General features: G+C 36.3%; 1 protein-coding gene across 6 annotated transcripts in view; it reads right to left on the minus strand.

Moving 5' to 3' along the window:
• CNKSR2 (connector enhancer of kinase suppressor of Ras 2) overlaps positions 1 to 23,860 on the minus strand; it is a 302,678-nt gene that overhangs the window by 221,921 nt on the left and 56,897 nt on the right. For all 6 annotated transcript variants that reach the window (XM_053891762.1, XM_053891765.1, XM_053891764.1 and 3 more), the window contains exon 2: positions 12,766 to 12,929. In XM_053891762.1, the coding sequence (XP_053747737.1) occupies positions 12,766 to 12,929 (164 nt within the window). The remainder of the gene's footprint in view (positions 1 to 12,765; positions 12,930 to 23,860) is intronic.

The raw sequence follows: 23,860 nt of genomic DNA on the forward strand, positions 1-23,860 counted from the left end.
ACTAGAAGCAGAACAGCAAAGGCAGCCTAAACCCAGCAGAAGAAGAGAAATAATAAAGTTCAGAGCAGAAATAAACAATATAGAATCTAAAAAAACTGTAGAGCAGATCAATGAAACAAAAAGTTGATTGTTTAAAAAATAAAATTGATAAACCTCTAGCCAGGCTTCTCAAAAACAAAAGGGAGATGACCCAAATAGATAAAATCATGAATGAAAATGGAATTATTACAATAAATCCCTCAGAAATACAAGCAATTATCAGGGAATACTATGAAAAATTATATGCCAACAAACTGGATGACCTGGAAGAAATGAACAAATTCCTAAGCACCCACACTAGGAACTCGAACAGGAAGAAATAGAAAACTTGAACAGACCCATAACCAGCTGAGAAATTGAATCAGTTATCAAAAATCTCCCAACAAATAAGAGTCCAGGACCAGATAGCTTCCCAGGGGAATTCTACCAGACATTTAAAGCAGAGATAATACCCATCCTTCTCAAGCTGTTCCAAAAAATAGAAAGGGAAAGAAAACTTCCAGACTCATTCTATGAAGCCAGCATTACTTTGATTCCTAAACCAGACAGAGACCCAGCATAAAAGAGAACTATAGGCCAATATCCCTGATGAATATGGATGCAAAAAGTCTCAATAACATAATAGCAAATCGAATTCAACAGCATATATAAAGAATTATTCACAATGATCAAGTGGGATTCATTCCTGGGCTGCAGGGCTGGTTCAACATTCACAAATCAGTCAATGTGATACATTACATTAATGAAAGAAAAGATAAGAACCATATGATCCTGTCAATTGATGCAGAAAAAGCATTTCACAAAATTCAGCATCCTTTCTTAATAAAAACCCTCAAGAAAGTTGGTATAGAAGTAACATACTTAAAGATCATAAAAACCATTTATGAAAAGCCCACAGCGAATATCATCCTCAATGGGGAAAAGCTGAGAGCTTTCCCCGAGATCAGGAACACGACAGGGATGTCCACTCTCACCGCTGTTGTTTAATGTAGTGTTGAAAGTTCTAGTATCAGCAATCAGACAACAAAAGGAAATCAAAGGCATCAAAATTGGCAATGATGAAGTCAAGCTTTCACTTTTTCAAGATGATATGATACTATACATGTAAAACCCGACAGACTCCACCAAAAGTCTGCTAGAACTGATACATCAATTTAGCAAAGTCACAGGATACAAAATTAACATACAGAAATCAGTTGCATTCTTATACACTAATAATGAAGCAACAGAAAGACAAATAAAGAAAATGATCTCATTCACAATTGCACCAAGAAGCATAAAATACCTAGGAATAAATCTAACCAAATATATAAAAGATCTGTATGCTGAAAACTACAGAAAGCTTATGAAGGAAATTGAAGAAGATACAAAGAAATGCAAGAACATTCCTTGTTCATGGATTGGAAGAATAAATATTGTTAAAATGTCAATACTACCCAAAGCAATCTTCACATTCAATGCAACCCCAATCAAAATTGCACCAGCATTCTTCTCGAAGCTAGAACAAGCAATCCTAAAATTCATATGGAACCACAAAAGGCACCGAATAGCCAAAGTAATATTAAAGAAGACCAAAGCAGGAGGCATCACAATCCCAGACTTTAGCCTCTACTACATAGCTGTAATCATCAAGACAGCATGGTATTGGCACAAAAACAGACACATGGACCAATGGAATAGAATAGAGACTCGAGAATTGGACCCACAAAAGTATGGCAACTAATCTTTGACAAAGCAGGAAAGAATATCCAATGGAAAAAAAGTCTCTTTAACAAATGGTGCTGAGAGAACTGGACAGCAACATGCAGAAGAATGAAACTAGACCACTTTCTTACACCATTCACAAAAATGAACTCAAAATGGATAAAGGATCTGAATGTGAGACAGGAAACCATCAAAACCCTAGAGGGGAAAGCAGGAAAAAAGCCTTTCTGACCTTAGCTGCAGAAATTTCTTACTTGACACATCCCCAAATGCAAGGGAATTAAAAGAAAAAATGAACTATGGGGATCTCATCAAGATAAAAAGCTTCTGCACTGCAAAGGAAACAATCAACAAAACTAAAAGGCAACCTACAGAATGGGAAAAGATATTTGCAAATGACATATCAGACAAAGGGCTAGTATCCAAAATCTGTAAAGAAGTCACCAAACTCCACACCCAAAATACAAATAATCCAGTGAAGAAATGGGCAGAAAACATGAATAGACACTTCTCTAAAGAAGACATCCAGATGGCCAACAGGCACATGAAAAGATGCTCAACGTCGCTTCCTCATCAGGGAAATAGAAATCAAAACCACACTCAGATACCACATCATGCCAGTCAGAGTGGCTAAAATGAACAAATCAGGAGACTATAGATGCTGGAGAGGATGTGGAGAAACGGGAACCCTCTTGCACTGTTGGTGGGAATGCAAACTGGTGCATCCACTCTGGAAAACAGTGTGGAGGTTCCTCAAAAAATTAAAAATAGATCTACCCTACGACCCAGCAATAGCACTGCTAGGAATTTACCTAAGGGATACAGGAGGGCTGATGCACAGGGGCACTTGTACCCCAATGCTTATAGCAGCACTTTCAACGATAGCCAAATTATGGAAAGAACCTAAATGTCCATCAACTGATGAATGGATAAAGAAATTGTGGTTTATATACACAATGGAATACTACTTGGCAATGAGTAAGAATGAAATCTGGCCATCTGTAGCAAAGTGGATGGAATTGGAGAGTGTTATGCTAAAGTGAAATAAGTCATACAGAGAAAGACAGATACTATATGTTTTCAGTCTTATGTGGACCCTAGTAGCTTAACAGTAGACCATGGGGAAGGGGAAGGAAAAAAAAGTTTGAGAGGGAGGGAGCCAAAGCATAAAAGACTGTTAAAAACTGAGAATAAACTGAGGGTTGATGGGAGGTAGGAGGGAGGGGAAAGTGGGTGATGGGTATTGAGTAGGGCACCTGTTGGGATGAGCACTGGGTGTTGTATGGAAACCAATTTGAGAATAAATTTCATATTAAAAAATTAAAATTAAAATTAAAAACAAAACAAAAAAAAACAAAAAAAAATAAAGTTAGAGTCCATTTAAAAAAAAGAGAGGAACCTAATCAATCAACCTGTAATGTAACATTCACTCTATAGCCATTAGCACCTATAAAACATTAATTTGTCGCTTTATATATAATACTCACATTTCAAATAGTTTTTTAGAAAAAGTCAGAATAATTTAAAAAGGATAATACAGTTGTTATATGAAGGCAAAGTAAAAATACTTTGAAGCCTTCAAAATTTAAGATAATATTCAAATTACTTTTTAAATGCAACTCAAGAATTAGAGAATAAAAAATCTTCTGGACAAAACCTGGAAGGATACCCTGAGAGAACTCCTTAACTGAAACCTAAGGGAAATTGTTGAATTTTTATCTTGAATGGATGTTGTACTTTGTCAGATGCTTTTTCTGCAACTATTGAAATGATCATAGGGTTCTTATCCTTTCTTCTATTAATGTGCTGTATTAGGTTGATTGATTTGCAAATATTAAACCACCCTAGAAACCCAAGAATAAATTCCACTTGACCATGGTGAATGATTTTTTAAATTGTACTGCTGGATTCTATTTGCTAGCATTTTATTGAGAATTTTCGCAACTATGTTCATGAAAGATATTGGCCTATAGGTTTCTTTTTTTAGTGGAGTCCTTGTGTGGTTTTGGTATCAGGGTAACGCTGGCCTCATATAATGAATTTGGAAGTTTTCTTTCTTTTCTAGCTTTTGGAATAGTTTGAGAAGAAAAGGTATTAGCTATTCTTTTAATGTTTGATAGATTTCACATGTAAAGCATCGGGCCCTGGACTTCTGTTTGTTAGGAGTTTCTTGATTGCTGATACAGTGTCCTTGCTGGTTATCGGTCTGTTCAAGTTTTCTATTTCTTCCTGTTTCAGTTTTGGTAGTTATATGTTTCTAGGAATTTTTCCATTTGTTCCAAGTTGTCCAATTTGTTGGCATATAGTTTCTCATCATATTCTCTTATAATTGTATTTCTGTGGTGTTGGTTGTTATTTCTCCTCTCATTTGTGATTTTATTTGTGTCTTTTTTCTTTTTGATACGTCTGGATAGAGGTTTATCATTTGTATTGATGTTTTTCAGAGAACCAGCTCCTGGTTTCATTGATCTGTTGTTTTTTTAGTTTCTGTGTCATTTATTTTGGCTCTATTCTGTATGATTTCCTTCCTTCTTCTGGCTTTAGGCTTCATCTTTTGTTCTTTTTCTAGCTCCTTTAGGTGCAAGGTTAGATTGTTTCTTTGAGATTTTTCATGCCTCTTGAGCTACACTTGTATTGCTATATACTTCCCTCTTAGGACTGCTTTGTTGGACTCCTTTGTTTTCATTTTCATGTTTCCATGTAGTTTTAATTTTTTTCTTTGGTTTTCTGGTTAACCCATTTGCTGTTTGGTAGCATGTTGTTTAACCTGCATGTATTTGTGGTCTTTTCAAATTTTTTTCTAGTTGACTTTTAGTTTTACAGTGTTGTGGTCAGAACAGGTGCATGGTATAATTTCAATCTCTTTGTACTTGTTGAGATCCATTTTGTGATCTTATATGTGATCTATTCTGGAGAATGTTCCCTATTAAGATGAATGTATATTCTGCTGGTTTAGGATGGAATGCTCTGAATATATCTATTAAGTCTATGTAGTCCAGTGTGTCATTCAAAGCCACTGTTTCCTTGTTTTTCTGTTCAGAAGATCTCTCCATTGGTATAAATGGGCTGCTAACATCACCTAGTATTATTGTGTTATCTACTAGGTTGTTTTATGTTTGTTATTAATTGTTTTATATATGTAGGTGGTCCCATTTGGATGCATACATACTCACATTGTTATTATATCTTTTTGTTGGCTTGTCCCCTTGATGACTATATAGTGCCCTTCTTTGTCTCTTTTAACAGTCTTGTTTTAAAGTCTAGTTTGTTCAATACAAGTATTGCTACTCCAGCTTTCTTTTGAGATCCATTTGTACAATAAATTGTTCTCTGCCCCCTCAATGTCAATTTACAAGTTTCTTTAGGTCTAAAATGAGTCTCTTGTAGGCAGCATATAGGTAGGTCTTGTTTTTTTATCCATTTTGACACCTTATGTCTTTTGATTGGAGCAGTTCACTTACATTCAAAGTAATAAGTGGTAGATACAAATCTATTTAGTGCCATTTTATTACCTGTTTTCTCATTGTTTTTGGAGATTTTCTCTGATCCTTTCTTTGTCATTTTTGGTCTCTCCTTTTCACTCAAAGAGTCCCCTCTAATATTTCTTGCATGGCTGGTTTAGTGGTCATGAATGCCTTTAGTTTTTGTTTGTCTGGGAAACTCTTCATTTTTCTTTCTACTCTGATAGCCTTGCTGGATAGAGTATTCTTGGCTGCAGATTTTCCCTATTCAGCACTTTGAATACATCATGCCATTGCCTTCTGGCCTCCTAAGTTTCTGTTAGGAAATTTCCAGCTACCTTTATGGGTGTTTCCTTGTAAGTTAGGGACTTACTTGCTACTTTTAAGATTTTTTTCTTTATCACTATATTTTGCAATTTAATTACAATACATCTTGGTGTTGGCCTCCTTTTGTTGATTTTGATGAGAGTTCTCTGTGCCTCCTGTATCTGGATGTCCATTTCCTTATCCAGATTAGGGAAGTTTTCAGTTATTATTTCTTCAAGTAAATTTTCTGCCCCCTTTTCTCTCTTCTTCTTCTAGGACTCCTATAATATGAATGTTATTAAATTTGATGGAATCACTGATTCCCTAAATCTATTCTTGTGTTGCATAATCCTTCTCTCTTTTGTTCAGTTTCATTCTTTCCTATTATTTTGTGGTCTCGGTCACTAATTCATTCCTCTGCTTCTTCCAGCCTGCTGTTCATTTCATCAGGCCTCTTTCCAATCCTGTTTACTGCATTCTTCATCTCTGATTCTTTTTAACTCTTTTATCTTTATGTTAAGGGTCTCACTGATGTCTTCTATTCTCAAGCCCAGGGAGTCACCTTAGGATTATTATTTTAAATTCTCCAACAGGCATGTTACTTTTATTGGTTTCACTTAGATATCTGGCAGTGGACTTATCTTGTTCTTTCTTTTGGGATCAATTCCTCCATCTTAGCCTTTTGTCTCAGTCTCTGTCTTCTCTGTGTTAGAAAAGCCAATATGTCTCCTGCCCTTGAAAGTAATGGCCTTATGAAGAAGAGGTCAAGTAGTGTCCATATCTTGGTGCTTCTGGGGGTGTCTGGTGTGTGGTGCATGTACTCTGCTGTTGTGTTTTGGCTGCTCTATCCTCAGGCCAGTCATCTGCATAGGCTCTTCTTGCCTACTGTGGGCAGTGTTTGGTCCCTGGCCTAAATGTGACAAATTTTAACTAGGTGTGCTCTAGTCTGCTTGTGAAATGAGACCTGACACTAGCTCCACCAGAACTGAGGCCTGGCAAGGCTCTCTGGTTGGGCAACATGGTGGGGGCAGGGTTTTATGCTGGTCTTCTGGTGTAGGAGCCCACTGTGTAGGGACTGAGGCAAGCTTGACTGAGGAGGGCAGCCCCACTAGGATGCAGGGGGTGGGTAGGGCTTGGTATAAGCAAGTTAGGCGGCCAATGTTCATTCTTCACTACTTCCTGCAAGTAGTTCTGGGTTTATATTGAGGGATGGGCAAGGGAAATGGTACCAGCCAGCTCCTTTGTTTCTGGGGAGACAGCTCTGTGAAAGCTGCCTCTCAGGGATACACTCTGAGTGAATACTTTCTCCCCTGTCTACCCCAGGTGTTCCTCAGATCATTGTTTCCATGCTGTCTACCCCTAGGTTGTTTGCCTACCTTTTCTTCAGGAGCAGTAGAGTGCCCTCTGGACCCTATCACAGCCAAGCCTTCTGACCTTTAAAACTCCAGGATTTAAGCCCTGCTGTTTTCAAGAAGTCATGAAATTCAGCCCCTCTTATTTTCCAAGACAATGCCTTTGGGAAAATGTTTTTCTTGTGTGTTCCCATGTGCTTCTCTCTCTCCAGCCTTTCTCCATGACCAGGGCTCCTGCCCCTCTACAGCACTGCCATTTGTTTCTCACCTAAACCACATCTCCACACTTCCTACATTCTTTGATGTAATAGTCTCTTCTCTCCCTTTAGTTGTGGAGTTTGTTCTGTCCATCTTCAGGTCAATTTCTGAGGTATTTAGGATGATTTAATAGTTATCTAGTTGTGTTCTTGGGACAAGACAGGCTAGGAACCTCCTACTCTGCCACCATCTTCCTCTCCTGCCTATTGTCTCAACTTTTAAAAAGTGCAGATTTATTCATTACAGACTTGCTTTTTACTGGATATGCATGGGGAAATTATGTATTATTACTGATATAGAAAGGACTACATCACGAAAACAAAAGCTTAGCCCTGAAATGTAGTTAGCTATTTTCTTTGTCCTATATGTTACCTATTTGTTTATTTGTAGTCTGCCAGGAAACAATTGTGGCTACACTGATTTAACACAGCCAGTCTATTTGTACTGTTCTTCCTTTTAATTATATGCATGTGAAAGCACAGGAAAGAAAGAAATGAAGGATATATTTAACATTTTAGAAGATCACATTTGCTATATCCTCACTAGTAGCAAATTCTCTAAACACTTAACAAAATATTCAATATTGGCACCACATATTTTACAATGTCAATGCTATTTTATTCAGCGCTCTTAATTTGATTGCATCACATAGCAGGTGTTTAGGTTTTATAATACTTTGCTTTATAAATATGAGTGAGTAGTAAAAAGATTGCTTTAATGAATATTTTTTAGAAATGAATTATTTTGAGATGAATGAATCAAGCAATTATGTTGCAAAGAAACAAATCCTAGCAATTGCAGCCATCTAAATTTTCAGGCAAAATACCTATTATATGAAAAGTAAATGAAGAATGAAATGAAAGCTGTTCTTATCCTGTCATAAATGATCCACTTACACTTCCCAATAACAAGGTGTATTGTCAGAGCATAAATTAAGGGCTATACATTAAGCTATATATTTTATTTATGCTTACTCTTGCAGTTAATATACAATGCTCTCTATTGAGGCATACTAAATGAGAGCATAACAGCAGGAAAGAGTTAACATACCTCCAAATCATGAACAGCTTACTTCTTTCTAGAATAACATGGTACAAACAATATAGCTGGTGTTTAAATAAATACATGCTGCATGGATGAACATGTTACTAAAGAAACCTTTGATTTTCATCAACTGCCATAACATTTATTCCCCATCAGTACTAACTTTAAAATAAGACAGATGAAAATACTCCATAGCTTGAAAGAAACAAAGAAATTTGGTGAATTTTTTGTGTCTTCGTTGTATTAGGAACAGAAACTTCAGAGTCAGAGGCAAGAGAAAAATGTACAGTTCTCTGGAAAACGGCAGAGAACTTCATTCAGTAAGATAACATTAATTTAATATCTTCTGCATGTAAGCACCGGGCAGAAAGCATACTGAAGAACCAAAAAAACCCGACTAAGTGAAAAATTATAATGTGATACAAAATGTAAGTTGCCTTTCTTCCTTTCACTTCCCTCTCTGCACCAGCCAAATCAAAATTCTCATTTTTCTCTGAATACTTCATACTCTTTCACATTTCTGTATTTACATGATATTTCTTCTGCCTAGATAACTTTTCCCCGACTTTTTGTCTGGCAAACATCTACTCATCCTGCAAGTCCCAAAGCAAATCCCACCTACATTTCCTGGATCCCTGGATTCATTATTTCCTTCTGCAATCCTCTGGGATTTTAAAAAATCTGTATTATCTTTTAATGACTATTGTCTTATTTACTGGACTGTATACATCTTAGGAGCATGGACTGTGCCTTTTTCATCTTTGTAATTCCCATGGTATCACTGTTTGATCATGAATATATAATTGTTAAAATAAGAAATAAAACCAGTAGATGTAAGGAAAAAGTAGAAAGCCAGTACAGACATTAAAGTTTCAAAGAGATATTTCACAATACCCCATTCCCAACAGCACACCTCCTGGTCTAGTCAACTCAGCTTGCTGATGAGGGATCTCATCCCCTAATTTTATAATGGTATGTAGAAGTAAATCAGAATTCACTGCCTAGAAATTTACTTTAAATTCACTGGAAAATATCCGTTTGCATAAATTAGAAGGTATCTGCACTTCTAACTTCCTGATGTATAGTCATTAGGAAGTGGCAGAAGGGAAGTTTGATATTTGACCTCCTTGGGGAATGTAACCAATTTATTGCTGAATAAACACAGAAAGAATGAATTTAATGTGTTTTTTCCCCAAGAATATGATGCAACACTGTAGTGCTTAAACCCAGAATTGTGGAGGAATTAAAACTCAGCATATGAAGAGATTTACCACAGCTCCATGGTGAGAACATTGAAATAGTCTAAACATATATCTCTGATGCCATCTTTCTTTTTTTAAATTTTTTTTAACGTTTATTCATTTTTTGATAGAGACAGAGCATGAGTGGGGGAGGGGCAGAGAGAGAGGGAGACACAGAATCCGAAGCAGGATCCAGGCTCTGAACTGACAGCACAGAGCCTGACGCGGGGCTCAAACTCACAGACCGTGAGATCATGACCTTGAGCCGAAGTCAGATGCCAAACCGACTGAGCCACCTAGGTGCCCCTCTGATGTCATCTTTCTAAGTAAGTTTAGGTCAACAGAGATTGTTAATGACCCAAACTCCAAAGCCTGTAGGTTCAGACTATTTGTGGGTAGAACTGTAATCATCAATCTTATTTCCTTCTTCAAACTGACAGTGCAAAGTTCAGCACGTGAGTGGTTCATCTGTAGAGTTCTGCTTATGAGACGTAACACCCTGAACTCTGACACACCCAATTACTTACTGTTATAAAAGACATGGCAGATAGAGGACTGTTAGATGGTGTGCTCATGTCCAAGCCACTTCCAGTGCACCTTCATGGCCACACTGACTCATATTTGGAGACTAGTATGCAAAACCATGGAGGACTCTTACCTTACCTTGAGTACCATCTTTTATATCCAGCATGATTTCTGTGATCTGATTCTGATAAGGGATAGAGTGCAAGTGCATGCTCGAGTCCAAACTGATTTCTCTGATCTCAGCAATAGGAAAATAAGAAGATCCCCAAACTATCATGTGAAAAATGTCTCAAGACTTTTACAATGCCACTTTCAAAAAATATTTATTCAGTATCCACTATTGCCAGGGATCTGTGGTATACACGAGGTGTTTAATAAGCATAGTTACTTTTGCCACATAGCTTACAATCTAGCAGATGAAACAGACATTAAACTGACAAATATGGAATTACAAAATGAGATGAAGGTTAAAATAATAACAGTAAGGGGCTAATTTTAGAACAGTCAATGGTGAGAGAACAATTAGAATGTCTTTTTGAGGAAATGACAATTAAGGTTAAGATTGAGATGTCTAAGTGGAAGGTAATATTCAATCAATCTGGTTTCACATTGTAATCTTTTTTAGAAACTGTTTTCAGTCAGGTCTTTTTTTTTTTTTTTTTTTAAGTAGGCTCCACACCCAATGTGGGGCTTTAACTCATGACCCTGAGGATCAAGAGTCACATGCTCTACCAACTGAGACAGCCAGGCACCCCTCAATCACGTTTTTACTTGCTTATTCTAATGGCTTTTAGTGAAATTCGATATTATTGATGTTTCTTAATGAAAAGTACTCCCCATTGTTTTTCTGACAATTCTTTTGAAGTTATCTTCCCGCTTTTCTGACCACTCCATAAGCCTCCCCTGCAGTTTCCTCTTCTTCCTTCCCAGCCCAAATGTGGAGCTGAGTCCTTTGTTCATTATATTCTACAGGTCCTCCTTGGGTAGATCTGCTCTATCTCTATGGATTCAATCCTTATATCCTAGAGACTCCTAAATCTCTATCTTCAGCCACTTCTCAACCTCCAAATTCATTTGTTCAACTATATGATAAGTATTTCTTCATGGATAACTCAGAGATGTCTCAAATTCAACAAATCTAAAACTCAATTTATATTCCCAGCTAAAACTATTCTTGATACTACTGTCCATCTTCATTATTGCAAAATCACCTACTCTATCTCTGCAGCCAGAGAGCATGGAATCTTTCTCAACTCCCTTTATCTCATCCCTCATATTCACCACATCTTCTCTATTCCTGTTCCACATCCTTAGTTTAAGCCCTACTGGTAGCCTAAGTAGAGTATTTTACACATTACCAAACAGTTCACCTGGTCTTCAGATTATGCCCACTCCATCCCATCCTTTTCACTACCATCAGTTACCTTTTTAAAATAAGTATTTGATCATTCCTACATGGTTTTCCAATATCCACAAAAGAAAGTACAAATCTCTTACCATGATGTTTAGGTACTTTATAGTCTGGGCCTATTCTATATTTTATAGCCTAATCTTCTGCCAATGTTTCCCACGTATTTTTGTCCTCTCAAAAAGTTAACCACAGTTCAAACCTACCAGGTATGCTCTTTATTGTGTGTGCCTGTGTAGGTGTTGTTTTACCTACATGGAAAGCCCTTTGTTCTTATTCTTCCAAACACATGCTCATCTTACTCTAGGATGCTTTTGCAATATGAACCCATCTATCATAGTCAAAGCTAGCTATTTTCTCTTCTGTGCCCTCATAATACTTAGCTTATACTTTTATTTTGGTAATTATACTATAGTATTGTGATTGTGTGCTACTCTCCACCCCTAAGGCTCTTCAAGAGGGCAGGAACTTACATCTGACATACAAGTCCTGGGAGTATTAACTGACAATTGAATTTTTAAGAATTATCTACTCATTTCTTATTAATTATCATCTTAATAGTTAACTACTTATTGAATGCCTACTGTGGGCCAGGCACTGAATTAGGCACTATATAAACACTATCTCATTTGCTTTTCACAACACATCCAAAAGGCAGTTGTTATTATCAACATTTTAAATAAAAAACTAAGGTTGTGATGAAATTACTTGCCCACAAGTGTCAGTAACTGAGCCAAATGTCAATCACAGATGATTATATTACAAGACTCACGTTTTCTTTCTCACTGTAGCTCTAGACCCCTTGCAACTATCTACAAAAATTTAAAATTAAATCCGGTGTCACCTTACCCAACATGGAAAAAAAATGTTCATTTCAGAATATATAATGTGTTATCAGACTCCTGAAGGATTATTTTGACATTGATTTCTCTTGTAATTTGACAAAATAAACCATATAATGTACAATATTCAATTTTTATTGGATGTATACATTTAGAACATTCAAATAATTTGATTATTTTAACAATGATGTTTCTAATAGGATTTCTTAATATTTGTGACACTAAATCAAAACTTTCAGAGGGGAATGGACTTTATAACTGATCATATTCACCTGCATACCCCAAATGATGCTGTCAACACTTCCTTGGTGAGCTCTAACATATGGTTTTGAAGTAACTAAATGTAATGTCACTAGTTGGGTTATAAACCTCTTTAATTTGTAATTTGGCACTATATAATATGCCAAATTTAATGAAGGAGGAAAATACCACTTCTAGTCAGTTGAGAATTAGGAGAGTTATAAATTTTTAAAAAATTAAATTATTTTTAAATAGAGAAGAAAAAAGAAGGGAAGAAACAAAAAAAGGGAAAAAATTTTAAATGAAATAAAACAAGTTTCACTTTCCACCAGTTAATGTCCTTACCAGTGCACACAGAAGATCAACTGCTTCCAAGATCAATTCCTGATGGCCAATGCGGCTGACCCCCAGATCTTCTAGTTCCTGATGTGTAATGCGCAGCAGCTGGTCTCCACTGATCTTCTCCCTCTCGAAGTTCTTAATATACTGCTGCAAACAATCATCAAGACCTGCAAAAGAAAAAATATGGAAGACAAGAATGAAACAAACAGTTTAGCCAAACAAATAGAAAAAATATAATAAGCATTAACTCCTACCAAGTCACAAGTTAACTCCATTTCAACTCTGGACTAGTCCACTTTTTTCCAACCTACATCTTGGCTGCAGGAGGAAAAAAAAAAAACCACTTCATCATATCCCTAGTTGTTAGGCTCCTATTTGAATTTTACTCAGTAATTACTGGAAATCTTTAAGTCACTTCTTAAGCAGCTCTTTTTGTTGCTTATTTCATAAAGTGTGCTAGTAAGCAGATTGTGCCCACTTCTAAACTTATCTGCACCTCACTCCCCCTTTCTTCTTCAACTCCACTGCAGAGGGAGAGGTAACTTTCTTCCTATATAAGACTGATTGATCTTCCTGTGCTCTGAAATCCCATCTTCTGCCACATTAACATTACTTCAACAATTAAAAAATTAAACACTCTTTATTTCAACCATTTCCTAGCCAATGACTCCTATATTCAAACCTCTGCTATCTTAAAAAACAAAATAAACAAAACAAAAACTTTTCCTTGTTTTCTTTGATCCTGTGTTCCCCACTAGTTTGTTCTTCCCTACACAGCCAAGCCCCTTACCTCCCCTCCTACACCTGCAATAAACTCCCTAATCCACTAACAATTGGATTTCATCCAAATCCAAAAGTGGAATCCAGAGTGGATACATTTTTCAGGATTACTCAGGGCACTTCATAAGTGATTAGCTTGGCTACAGATTGGGTCAGCATCAATCGCCTATGAATTTCATACATATGATACAAATGATGAACAAATGATGAACTGGAGTAACAAGATTACTTCTCTCTAGATTTTTAAGTAAGAGATACCAAGAAAATGAGGCAACTAGCAAAACTAACAGGTCTTGATTTTAAATCAGGCCATCTAGATTAAATATCGGCCATCTAGATTAAACCAGTTTTATGGTTTTTCTGCTGAGTCACTCACTATCCCCTCCAATTCATTTTCCCCAACATAAAAATTCTTTAAAAAAATTTTAAGTTTATTTATTTATTTTGAGAGACAGAGAGAGAGAGAGTAAGAGAGAGAGAGAGAGAGAGAGAGGAAGTGTGAGCAGGGGAGGGGCACACAAAGAGGCAGAGAGAGAGTATACCAAGCAGGCTCTGTGCTAACAGCAGGGCTCAAATTCACAAACCAGGAGCTGAGCTAAAACCAAGAGTCAGACTCTTAACCAATTAAACAACCCAGGTGCCCCTAAAAATTTTTGTCACTTTTTTTCCTCAAAACTTTTCAGTTTCCTCATATTTATGACGGAATAATATCTGAACTCCTGTATATAGTGTTCAAGGCCCTTTCTGATCTGGACCTTGCCTTCCTATACAGACTCCATACTTCCCAATCTCCCACTCTACAGACCTCCATTACAAAAATGTCAACATTGTATTAAATTTTGTTCTCATCTCTGTGTGCCCAATACATAGCCTGGAAATTCCTTGAAGTTTGGCAGTGTATCTTCTAAATGAAAACCCAGGACTGAGCACAGTGACTACCACAGAGTAGGGCTCAATAAGTGTAAAACGAACAAATCAGATGTGTAATTTTATGCTATATCACCTGGTTGGGGAAAATCAGGAACATTTTATTTTACTTTTTTTAAATATGAAATTTATTGCCAAATTGGTTTCCATATAACACCCAGTGCTCATCCCAACAGGTGCCCTCCTCAATGCCCATCACCCACTTTCCCCTCCCTCCCACCCCCCATCAACCTTCAGTTTACTCTCAGTTTTTAAGAGTCTCTTATGGTTTGCCTTCCTCCGGAACATTTTAAATAAGAGCTAAATCTAAAATTAAGAGTGGAGAGAAAGAACATTTGGTACATGGCATTTTGAGGCACTCATGTCTTGATACATTGCAGAATAATATGAGACAAAATGTTATTATTTTGAGTTGATTTTTCTAGATTCTTCTATGTAAAGGAATGATAAAAGACCTCCTAGAGCACCAATGCCACCAACATCATCATTAAGGTTACAGACCAAGTCACATAATATGTGGCAGTGTAGAAATAAGGGAGAGAGGCTTATCTTACATCTCATTAACTGGTGCCTAAGTTAACTATCAAGGCATACTACTCCATAATATAGCATTTTGGCTCCCATATTTAAAATGTAAAATATATGACAAATATACAGCTAGGATATTATAATACAATTATAGTAATCCCACTCTGTGATAATATGCATATTTATAAACCAAAAGGTACTTTTATGTACACTTTTTCTTACTTGAATTACAAATAATTAATGACCTTATAATTTTAGAGTTGTTTTGACTGAAAGGCCAAAATCAACATCTGAAATCTGTATATGCAGAAAATATGGCCCAAACAGGGAGGAGGGCACTTGTTGGGATGAGCACTGGGTGTTGTATGGAAACCCATTTGATAATAAATTATATTAAAATAAAAAATAAAAATAAAAGTAAAAACAAACAAAAATATGTGAAAAAAAAAAGAAAGAAAATATGGCCCCAAAAGCCATCTACAAAAACCACAAAAATCAATACATTATAATATTGGGCTACAGGCCTGAATGTCATGATTCCAGAATCTATACAGCATACATGCAATAATTAAACCTCACTCACTCATACACAATTTTATTTAAAGTGGAACTGTCCCATTTTCAAGAATGAGAAATTCTTTAGTGATCATATGACTAGTCTTCAATACTCTAATATTTATTCACTAGATAAAATGAGACTATATACCAAATTTTAAAAATATTATCTACCCTTTTTTTAAAGCTCTAATGTTGCATGAATTATTTACTCACTTTCCATCAAACTTACTCTTTCTTGTTGACATATTTCAAAATAATTATAAGTAAAATTTATAACCTCTACTTAAAAATTCCTATTCTTCTTAAGAAAACATACAGAAAATAAATTTTGATCCATACTCTAAACCACACAAGTGTACCGTGAAGAAAATTGTGCACTTTTGTCAACTGAAACATTAAACTACATGCATTACTGTGTCTAAAATGACACCCTAAAACCATTAAAAAGAATGCTTGAAATCGTTACTATGACATGTGTCTCTGACTTTTTCAATGAATTACACTGCTTTCCATCATCTTTAGGGAAGAGGAATGAACATAATCATGGATCTAGAAACATGTTCCAAAAATAATGAAACATTTACAAAATGATGACATTTGAGAGATGTCTTAAGGATGTACACATTTCCACTAAATCAACGATATTCCAAAAGATTGAGTAAAATAAATTAATCCAGTATACTGTGGAAGTAGATACGGGAGGTGTAAATTATTACATTTAGTGTTCAAAATATTAAAAACCCACTTAAAATGGTATTAAGAGGATGACTCTATTCCTACTACAGGAAATTTTACTTTATACACCATTTTATACGTAATATATGTGCTCGTATCTATAAACTGAACACTCTCTAATATTTACAGCAAAAAATAAAAATGTAAATTCATTTGTTAGAGTTCTGTTGCCACTATTTACTGTGAAGAATAAAGATTGACATATGAAGATTTGTGAGGATTCTGTCCCTTCTGCAAAATAAGGTTAGGAAATTAAAACAAACACATATCAGTCCGATTTCCTTTTGCTTACTCAAATACATGAATGATAATTCGAGGCAGAAGATCCATCTAGCTTTAGTCTACTTTTCAGTCCCCTTATTTTACTTGACACTGCTTTTTTCCCAAGATCACCAATGACCAAAATCACACCAGACTCAATTGCCTCATTTACAATCTCATTCTCCATAAGCAAGTTATTTATCTATTTCTACAACCATTTTTACAGTCTTAGAACCATCTTAGAAGATTCCCCAATTTAATCTCTTATCTTGTCAGTTAGTGAGAAACATAATTTCTTCATTCAAAATAGCTCTTGCTCTGCCCTTTCATTTCTGATTTCATTGTCACCAGATTACTCATGCTGTACAGCCTGCCCTGATGCCCATCTACTCCCCCTGGCACCAGTCTGTTCAGTATATCACTGTCAGATCTCTAAAAACACTCTTTGATCAAGCCATTTCCCGATTCAAAAATATCAAGGACTATTCCTGCCAAAAGGTTAAAATTCAAAAATGTTTAATTTTTAAGGCTTTTTTAAGGGAGAGGTCTTGGATATCATTATCACTTAGCATTCATGTATTAATTGCAAGAACTACTACAAGACAATAAAAGCGTTTTATACATTATAAACAGCCAGAAAGTTCATATTACCATGTTTTTATTCTATGCACAAGTAGTATATAATGATAATTGATCCAGCAAAAGACAATTCCCATTTAAGATTTTGTGATACTTCAAGTTCTGACTTCGCTCAGGTCATGATCTCGTGGTTCATGAGTTCGAGCCCCGCATCAGGCTCTGTGCTGACAGCTCAGAGCCTGGAGCCTGCTTGGGATTCTGTGTTTTCCTCTCTGTCTGTCCTTCCCCCACTTGTACTCTGTATCTCTGTCTCTGTGTGTGTCTCTCTCTCTCAAAAATAAACTAAAAAAATTTTAAAAATTAAAAAAATAAGATCTTGTAGTACTCCCTAAACCAACTGAAAAGGATGAAATTATATTCAACAGCATGTTGGCACTAAATGACTTTACTGTATTCTAATTATTGGAAAACTCGCTAACCTATGTATGTAATATACAAACTACTTAAAAGATACCCAGAATATTTAATAAATCAAATTCCTGAAGTATTCTAGAAAAATGAAATTTTGCTCTAGAACCTATAAAGTTAAAAATCTGTTTAATAATTCCCATACAGTTCTGGGATGATACAGCCTTATAAATTCTTGATTTAATTCAGAGATGAGCAGCCCATTACTTTTACTTAGTAAATAGAAGTATATTTACTCCTTGATATTCTTTTAATTATACTCCAGTTTATATTTTGTTCACTCAAAAAGAAAATAAGAAAAAATTTTCCTCAAAAACACCTATGCCACTAAACAATTCTAAATTCCAATAAAAAAAGGCAGTAACTATTTTAACAAGTGAGAAACAACATGAATAAGAATAAAAAATGTGGGCAACCATACTTTGAAATACTACCCAGCAATAAAAAAATGATATATACTTGGATGGATCTCAAGGATCTCACTGAGTGAAAATTGCAAATCTTAAAGAAGTTACTCAATGATTTCATTTATAGTACATACTGAAAAAGGCAAAACTATAGCAACAGAAAGGAAATCAGTAGTTGCCAGGGATTGGGAATGTAAAGAGGCTATGACTATGAAGCAGCAGGAGGGAGTTTTTTGGGGGTGAGGAAACTGTTTTGTATCCTGACTGTGGTACTGGTTACATAATTCTATAAATATGTTTAAACTCATACAACCCTAACACCAAAAAACTCAATTTTACTCTGTAAATTAAAAAAAAATTAAATTACAAATGAATTACAGGCTATCAAACATTTGGAAAATACTATTAAACTCAAAATTTAGTTAAAAATTTTTCCTTCTGGCATTTTATCATGGTATTTGATATAAAAGACCCAGACCAGGGAACAATGTTTCTGGCAGTGTATTCAGCAACTATATATTAAGCACCTACTAAGATTAGGGCCGTGCATATTAATGCATTTAACTACCTTTGAAAAGACTGCTTTGCTCTGCTGTCTGGCAGAGCTGAAAGCTATAAACAGAATTCTGAGAAGCTGTATATGACGCAGGGTATGCAGACTGATGCATTAGAAAACCAATCACTGCCTGTTGTCTCTAAAGACGTCTTATAAGGCCAGGCCCCACTCTGCTGATCATTGCCATTTCTACTCTTCTCAGACCTAATTTTTTTCTCTAACAATATAATGCTGTCTTTAAGATACAAACTAAAAAAAATCAAGACTGGGAAACAATATGAAATTGTTCCATTTTGCAAAAATAATTCAGCCTCCTTGCAATCTGTTTCTGGTTCTTCATTTTAAACCAGAGTAGATTTTTAATGCCAGGCAACTTTAAAATGAATTTCAAAGAAATATCTGGTTGAAAATTCCCCTCTTTAGAAAAGACCAACAGAAAGCAAAAATAAAGAAGAAAACTTTATCAGCACTGAAACCAGGAGACATTGCTAACCACCTAAAAGACAGACTAAAGATGCAATGTTACAAAATAAAAAAGGTACTAGAAGAAATCTAGGTTCTGTATCAAACCAGAGCAAAAAACAGTGAAGAAAAAAGACAGATATGTTTGACTACATAAAAATTAAGTTTTTGTTATGACATATCAAATCAGAATATTCACAAAAAAAGTACTTAAAATATATCCAGTGATACACTACATGAAGGCCAACTAAAGAGGACAACGTAACCCATGGACATACTATCAAGCTGCTTAAAACTTCTCAGTTTTAAAATACTGATATACGGTAATCTGAGATTGCAACCTGAAAACGTGTGCCACACAAAACAATGTCTGAATGGTTTTATAATTTTGTAATTTTTAAAGTTGTGTACCCCAAACGTGGTAAAGGAGCTGGACAAGCAGTTTTTCTCAAAGTGATTTTCAGGACAGCTTGCAAACAAACTTTTAAATGCTCTTTAAGTAATAAACTCTAAATCTTATACAATTATTCTGCACTTTCATATTTTAATTTTAAAAACAAAGTCTAAAATGATTTTGATGACATGTTCAGTACACAAAGACTGACTGCTTTTATAGTGAGGCTTAAAGCTATTAGATACCTAAGAATTCACATAGAATATTTTTCAAAGATCACACTTTCCCCCTCAAATTAATAGTCCATTTCAGGGGTGCCTGGGTGATTCCGTTGGTTGAGCATCTGACTCTTGATTTCGGCTCGGGTCATGATCCCATGGTCATGAAATTGAGCCCTAGGTCTGGCTCTGTGCTAAATGTGGAGCAAGCCTACTTGAGATTCTCTCTCTCTCTCTCTCTCTCTCTCTCTCTCTCTCTCTCTCTCCTTCAGCCCCTGTTCCCAGCTTGTGCTCTAAAAAAAAAAAAAAAAAAAAAAAAAAAAAAAAAGTCCACTACAGAGATGGTTGTAACTAACACTGAAACTATTTGTTTCTTTGCAAGTCTTCACAGTCTTTGCTAATAATAATTTATTAACAGAAAAGTGACTTTAATAAAAAAGGTAGACCAAGCATAAGGAATTAGTTGCAAATCTAGAGATTAGTGAACTCTTTCATTTTACAACTGAATAGGTAATCATTTTTTATTTGTTTGTTTGTTTAAGGAAGCTTAAGGGTATCTAAGCCTTACATCTTTCATTCTAACATTCAAGAACCTCCAAGTTCAGGCCCCAACCTATTTTTCTAACATTATCTCTAACACATTTATATATCCTATGCTGCAGCCAAAGTCAACAACTCAACTATTTCCTTAATGTGATTATTCCTATTACCCAGAATAATATTTACATATTCTACATACTTAATTGTTGAAATCATGCCAGGTTTTGATCACTGAATCAGGTGGATCTCTCTTCTCTTTATATCTATGGATTTTACACTTATGGCATTTATTTATTACTCACGCTGTTTGTTATAATGTTTGTATTAGTATCTTATTACCCCCAACAGATTATAGAACCCCGAAGGATAGCATCACTGACTCCCTCCATACAGCAATGGGCAGAGCAAGCATCTGATACATATTCAGTCATTCCTTTATTTAATTAATATTTACAGAGGTAATTACTATGTGCTAGGCACTGGGAATCAAATGCCGAACAAAAACTAACATGGCCATTGACTTTATGGAGTTGATATAATACTGAAGGTGACCATTAAACATTAATTATTTGATTGACAAAATAGATGTATAAACACAAGCTATGATAATCGTCATGAAGGAAAAAAAATACACAGTGCTATGAGAAAGAAAAAAGTACACTTAACCATATACTGAGGTGGCAAGTCAAGAATGGAAGGCTTACTTGAGAGATCGATGACTATATTATGATCCACAAGCTTAAAAATGGTTAAAGGAGGAGGAGTGGAAAATTCAACCAACAGAAACAACATATGCAAAGATTGTGTGCTACAAAAAGAAACACCATACATTTGAAAAACTGAAAGAAGTTTCTGTGTCTGAAATGCAGAGATAAGACAATGAAGCAAGAGGGGGTTAGAGAGATGGGCCAGAGGCAACATGATGCAGGATCTTGTAGTCCATGGTCAGAATCCTAACCATGACCCTAAAAGCAATGAGAAGGAACTGAAGGATTTGAAAGAGACAGCATTAAAAGTGTTTTGTGAGCATTACTCCAGCTGTAGTATAGTAAATGAATTGTAGGCTGCCAAGAGAGAGAGGCAGGTTGGATGACATTTTTTTGTTAATTTAAAATTTTTAAAAATGTTAATTTTTTTACTTAGGGAGAACACAAGCAGGAGAGGGGCATGGAAAGGGAGAGAGAGAATCCCAAACAGGCTCCACACTGTCAGCTCAGAACTCAATGCAGGGCTTTAACACACAAACCGTGAGATTGTGACCTGAGCTGAAGTCCGAGGCTTAACTGACTGAGCCATCCAGGCACCCCAGGTTGGGTGACATTTGAAATAATCTAATTATCAAAAAGTAGTTGTTCGTCCAAGGATGATGGCAGGAAAGGAAGAGAAGACTGAAAAGAAGATAAAATCATGCAGGAATTGGTGCTGGATTAGATGTGATGGAGGGGAGACCATGGGAAGGAAGATGACATCTACATTTCTGAATTACAGAAATGGATTAATGGTGACATTATTCACAGACAATGGAAATACCACAGAAGTAGTTTAGGGTAGCTGGCTCTCTTCTGGACATTTGGGATTACAGTTCTTTTGAGACAGGCAGGTATCAATGTTGAGGAGTCAGTCAAAAATAAAGGTCTGCTCTGGAGAAGTATATTTAAAAGTTATGGGTATACAAGTATAAAATGGAAGCCATGAGTATTACTGAGACTAAATAGGAAAAAGGAATAGAGTGAAAAGAGGATTTAGAATTGAACCAGAAGACTCCAAAATGGAAACACTTGTTACAGAGAAACCTACAAAGAAAACTAAGGAAGTGCAGCCAGAGAGGAATGAAAAAAAGACATGAAGAAAAGTAGTGTCATGGAATCCAATGGAAGAAAATGTTTCAAGATTGGCAGTAAAGGACAATGGTAAAAACACAACAAACAAACAAACAAACAAACAAACAAACAAATCTTATGGGTCAGATTACTAGAATTCAAAGCCTACCAAGAATTTGACAATTAGGAGATTATCAGTGACTTTAACCAGAAAGTATTGTAATGACACAAATAGAGTGCATAGAAATGTGTCACGTTGGGTCAAAGAGACTATTGTTGTAACAATTTGAGACATGAAGGAAAAAAACCTTTGTGAGATTAAGTAGCTCCCTAAATCTACACAGTACGTAACCGACTGGCAGAGCAAGGATGAAAACCTAGTCCCAGAGGATTCTTAAATCCAATCTGTTTTGACTATATCAGACTTTTTCAAGACTAAAAAAATATATCTTAACAATCAAGTGGATTTATATGCTTGCAAAAAAGAGTAAATTGAGCTCGACTGAAACATACAGTTATCAAAACAAAGAAGGGATAACACAGGACAGTGGCTAGTAAAATCATAATATTCCAGACCTACATGAAAAAGTATTTAAAATTACCAAGGATTGAGGTGTTAAGATGGCAGAATAGTACGGGGACCCTGAGCTTGTTTCATCCCTGAAACACAGCTAGACCAGCATCAAACCATTCTGAACACCTAAGAAATAGATATGAGGATTAACACAACAATCTGTATAACTGGAGCCAGAGAACTTGGCAGGTATGTGGTGTGGAAAGGTGAATTGGGGGAGAGAAAAGATGTAGAGGGTAGGGAGCCATTTTTGCAGAGAGAGGACAGAGAAAGAAAAGAGAAAGGGGGAGAATGCAGTACATCAGGATCGCACAAGAAAAGCACCCCCCCCCCCAAAAAAAAAAAGTAGCTGGAGAGAAAGAGTGAAAACACTCGCAGGGGACTGGACAAAATATCTATTTCCCAGAACCATTGATGAGGAGAAAGGAGAGGGTTTCAATACCACCAGGATTCTATAAACAGTGGAGCGCAGAGTCTGAAGGTTTGGAGCTCAGTGTCTAGTGGTGCTCTGGCGAGGAAATAGGTCAAATCCCCAAGAGCAGGCAGTGAGGTATGAGGGGTCTGTGTGCCACACAAGGAGAAGTGGATCCCCTGATTACAGTGCATGTGGTAGAGACCATATGGCTTCCCTGAGGGCAAAAGCTCAGCGGACCCCAGAGAGCAGCCACGTTTACTGATAATGGAACAATGATGCCAAAGGACAACAAACCCTGACACTGGCTCTGTGTTGTGATTTGCCATAAACTCTGGGCCTCTGCCACTGTGCAATCACACAAATGTTTTCTGGGACAAGCTGACACCCAGCCATTGCTCGGTGAGACACTTCCCCAGCTGCAGGGGTCTCTGAAGTGTGGGGTTTTGAAAGATAGTTCCATCTGAGATAAAACCCTGGAGTGAGGTGCCACCTGGAAGGCAGACAGCTTGGACAAGGACAGGGTCGAGGCAGGGAGTGGATGAGGGCCTGAAACAAGGGAGGGGTGCTTGATCGCAGGTCTGTGAAGGTGCAGGGTTCCTTCCTGCGCCAGAAACTAGGAAGTAGGGTGAAGTCATTTTCACTTGTAGCATGCACATGTGTCCCCACACAGAAATCATACCCAGTAAGCCAAGCAGGGCTACCAAGTGGAGAATGGAGCAGTTATGCCAAGCCCTGCCCACTTGTGACCTCCAGGCACATCCCCCAGAAGATGGGTACAAACCCTTTCCACCTGCTTATTAGTCTATGGACTATAGAGTGCTTCAAAGTTTCAGTTCGAGGGGAAACTGGATGTAACTTCATTTGAGTTTCATTCTG

Source organism: Panthera pardus, unplaced genomic scaffold (assembly GCF_024362965.1).
Source record: "Panthera pardus isolate Hobbes unplaced genomic scaffold, ASM2436296v1 HiC_scaffold_27, whole genome shotgun sequence".
Lineage (NCBI taxonomy): Eukaryota > Metazoa > Chordata > Mammalia > Carnivora > Felidae > Panthera > Panthera pardus.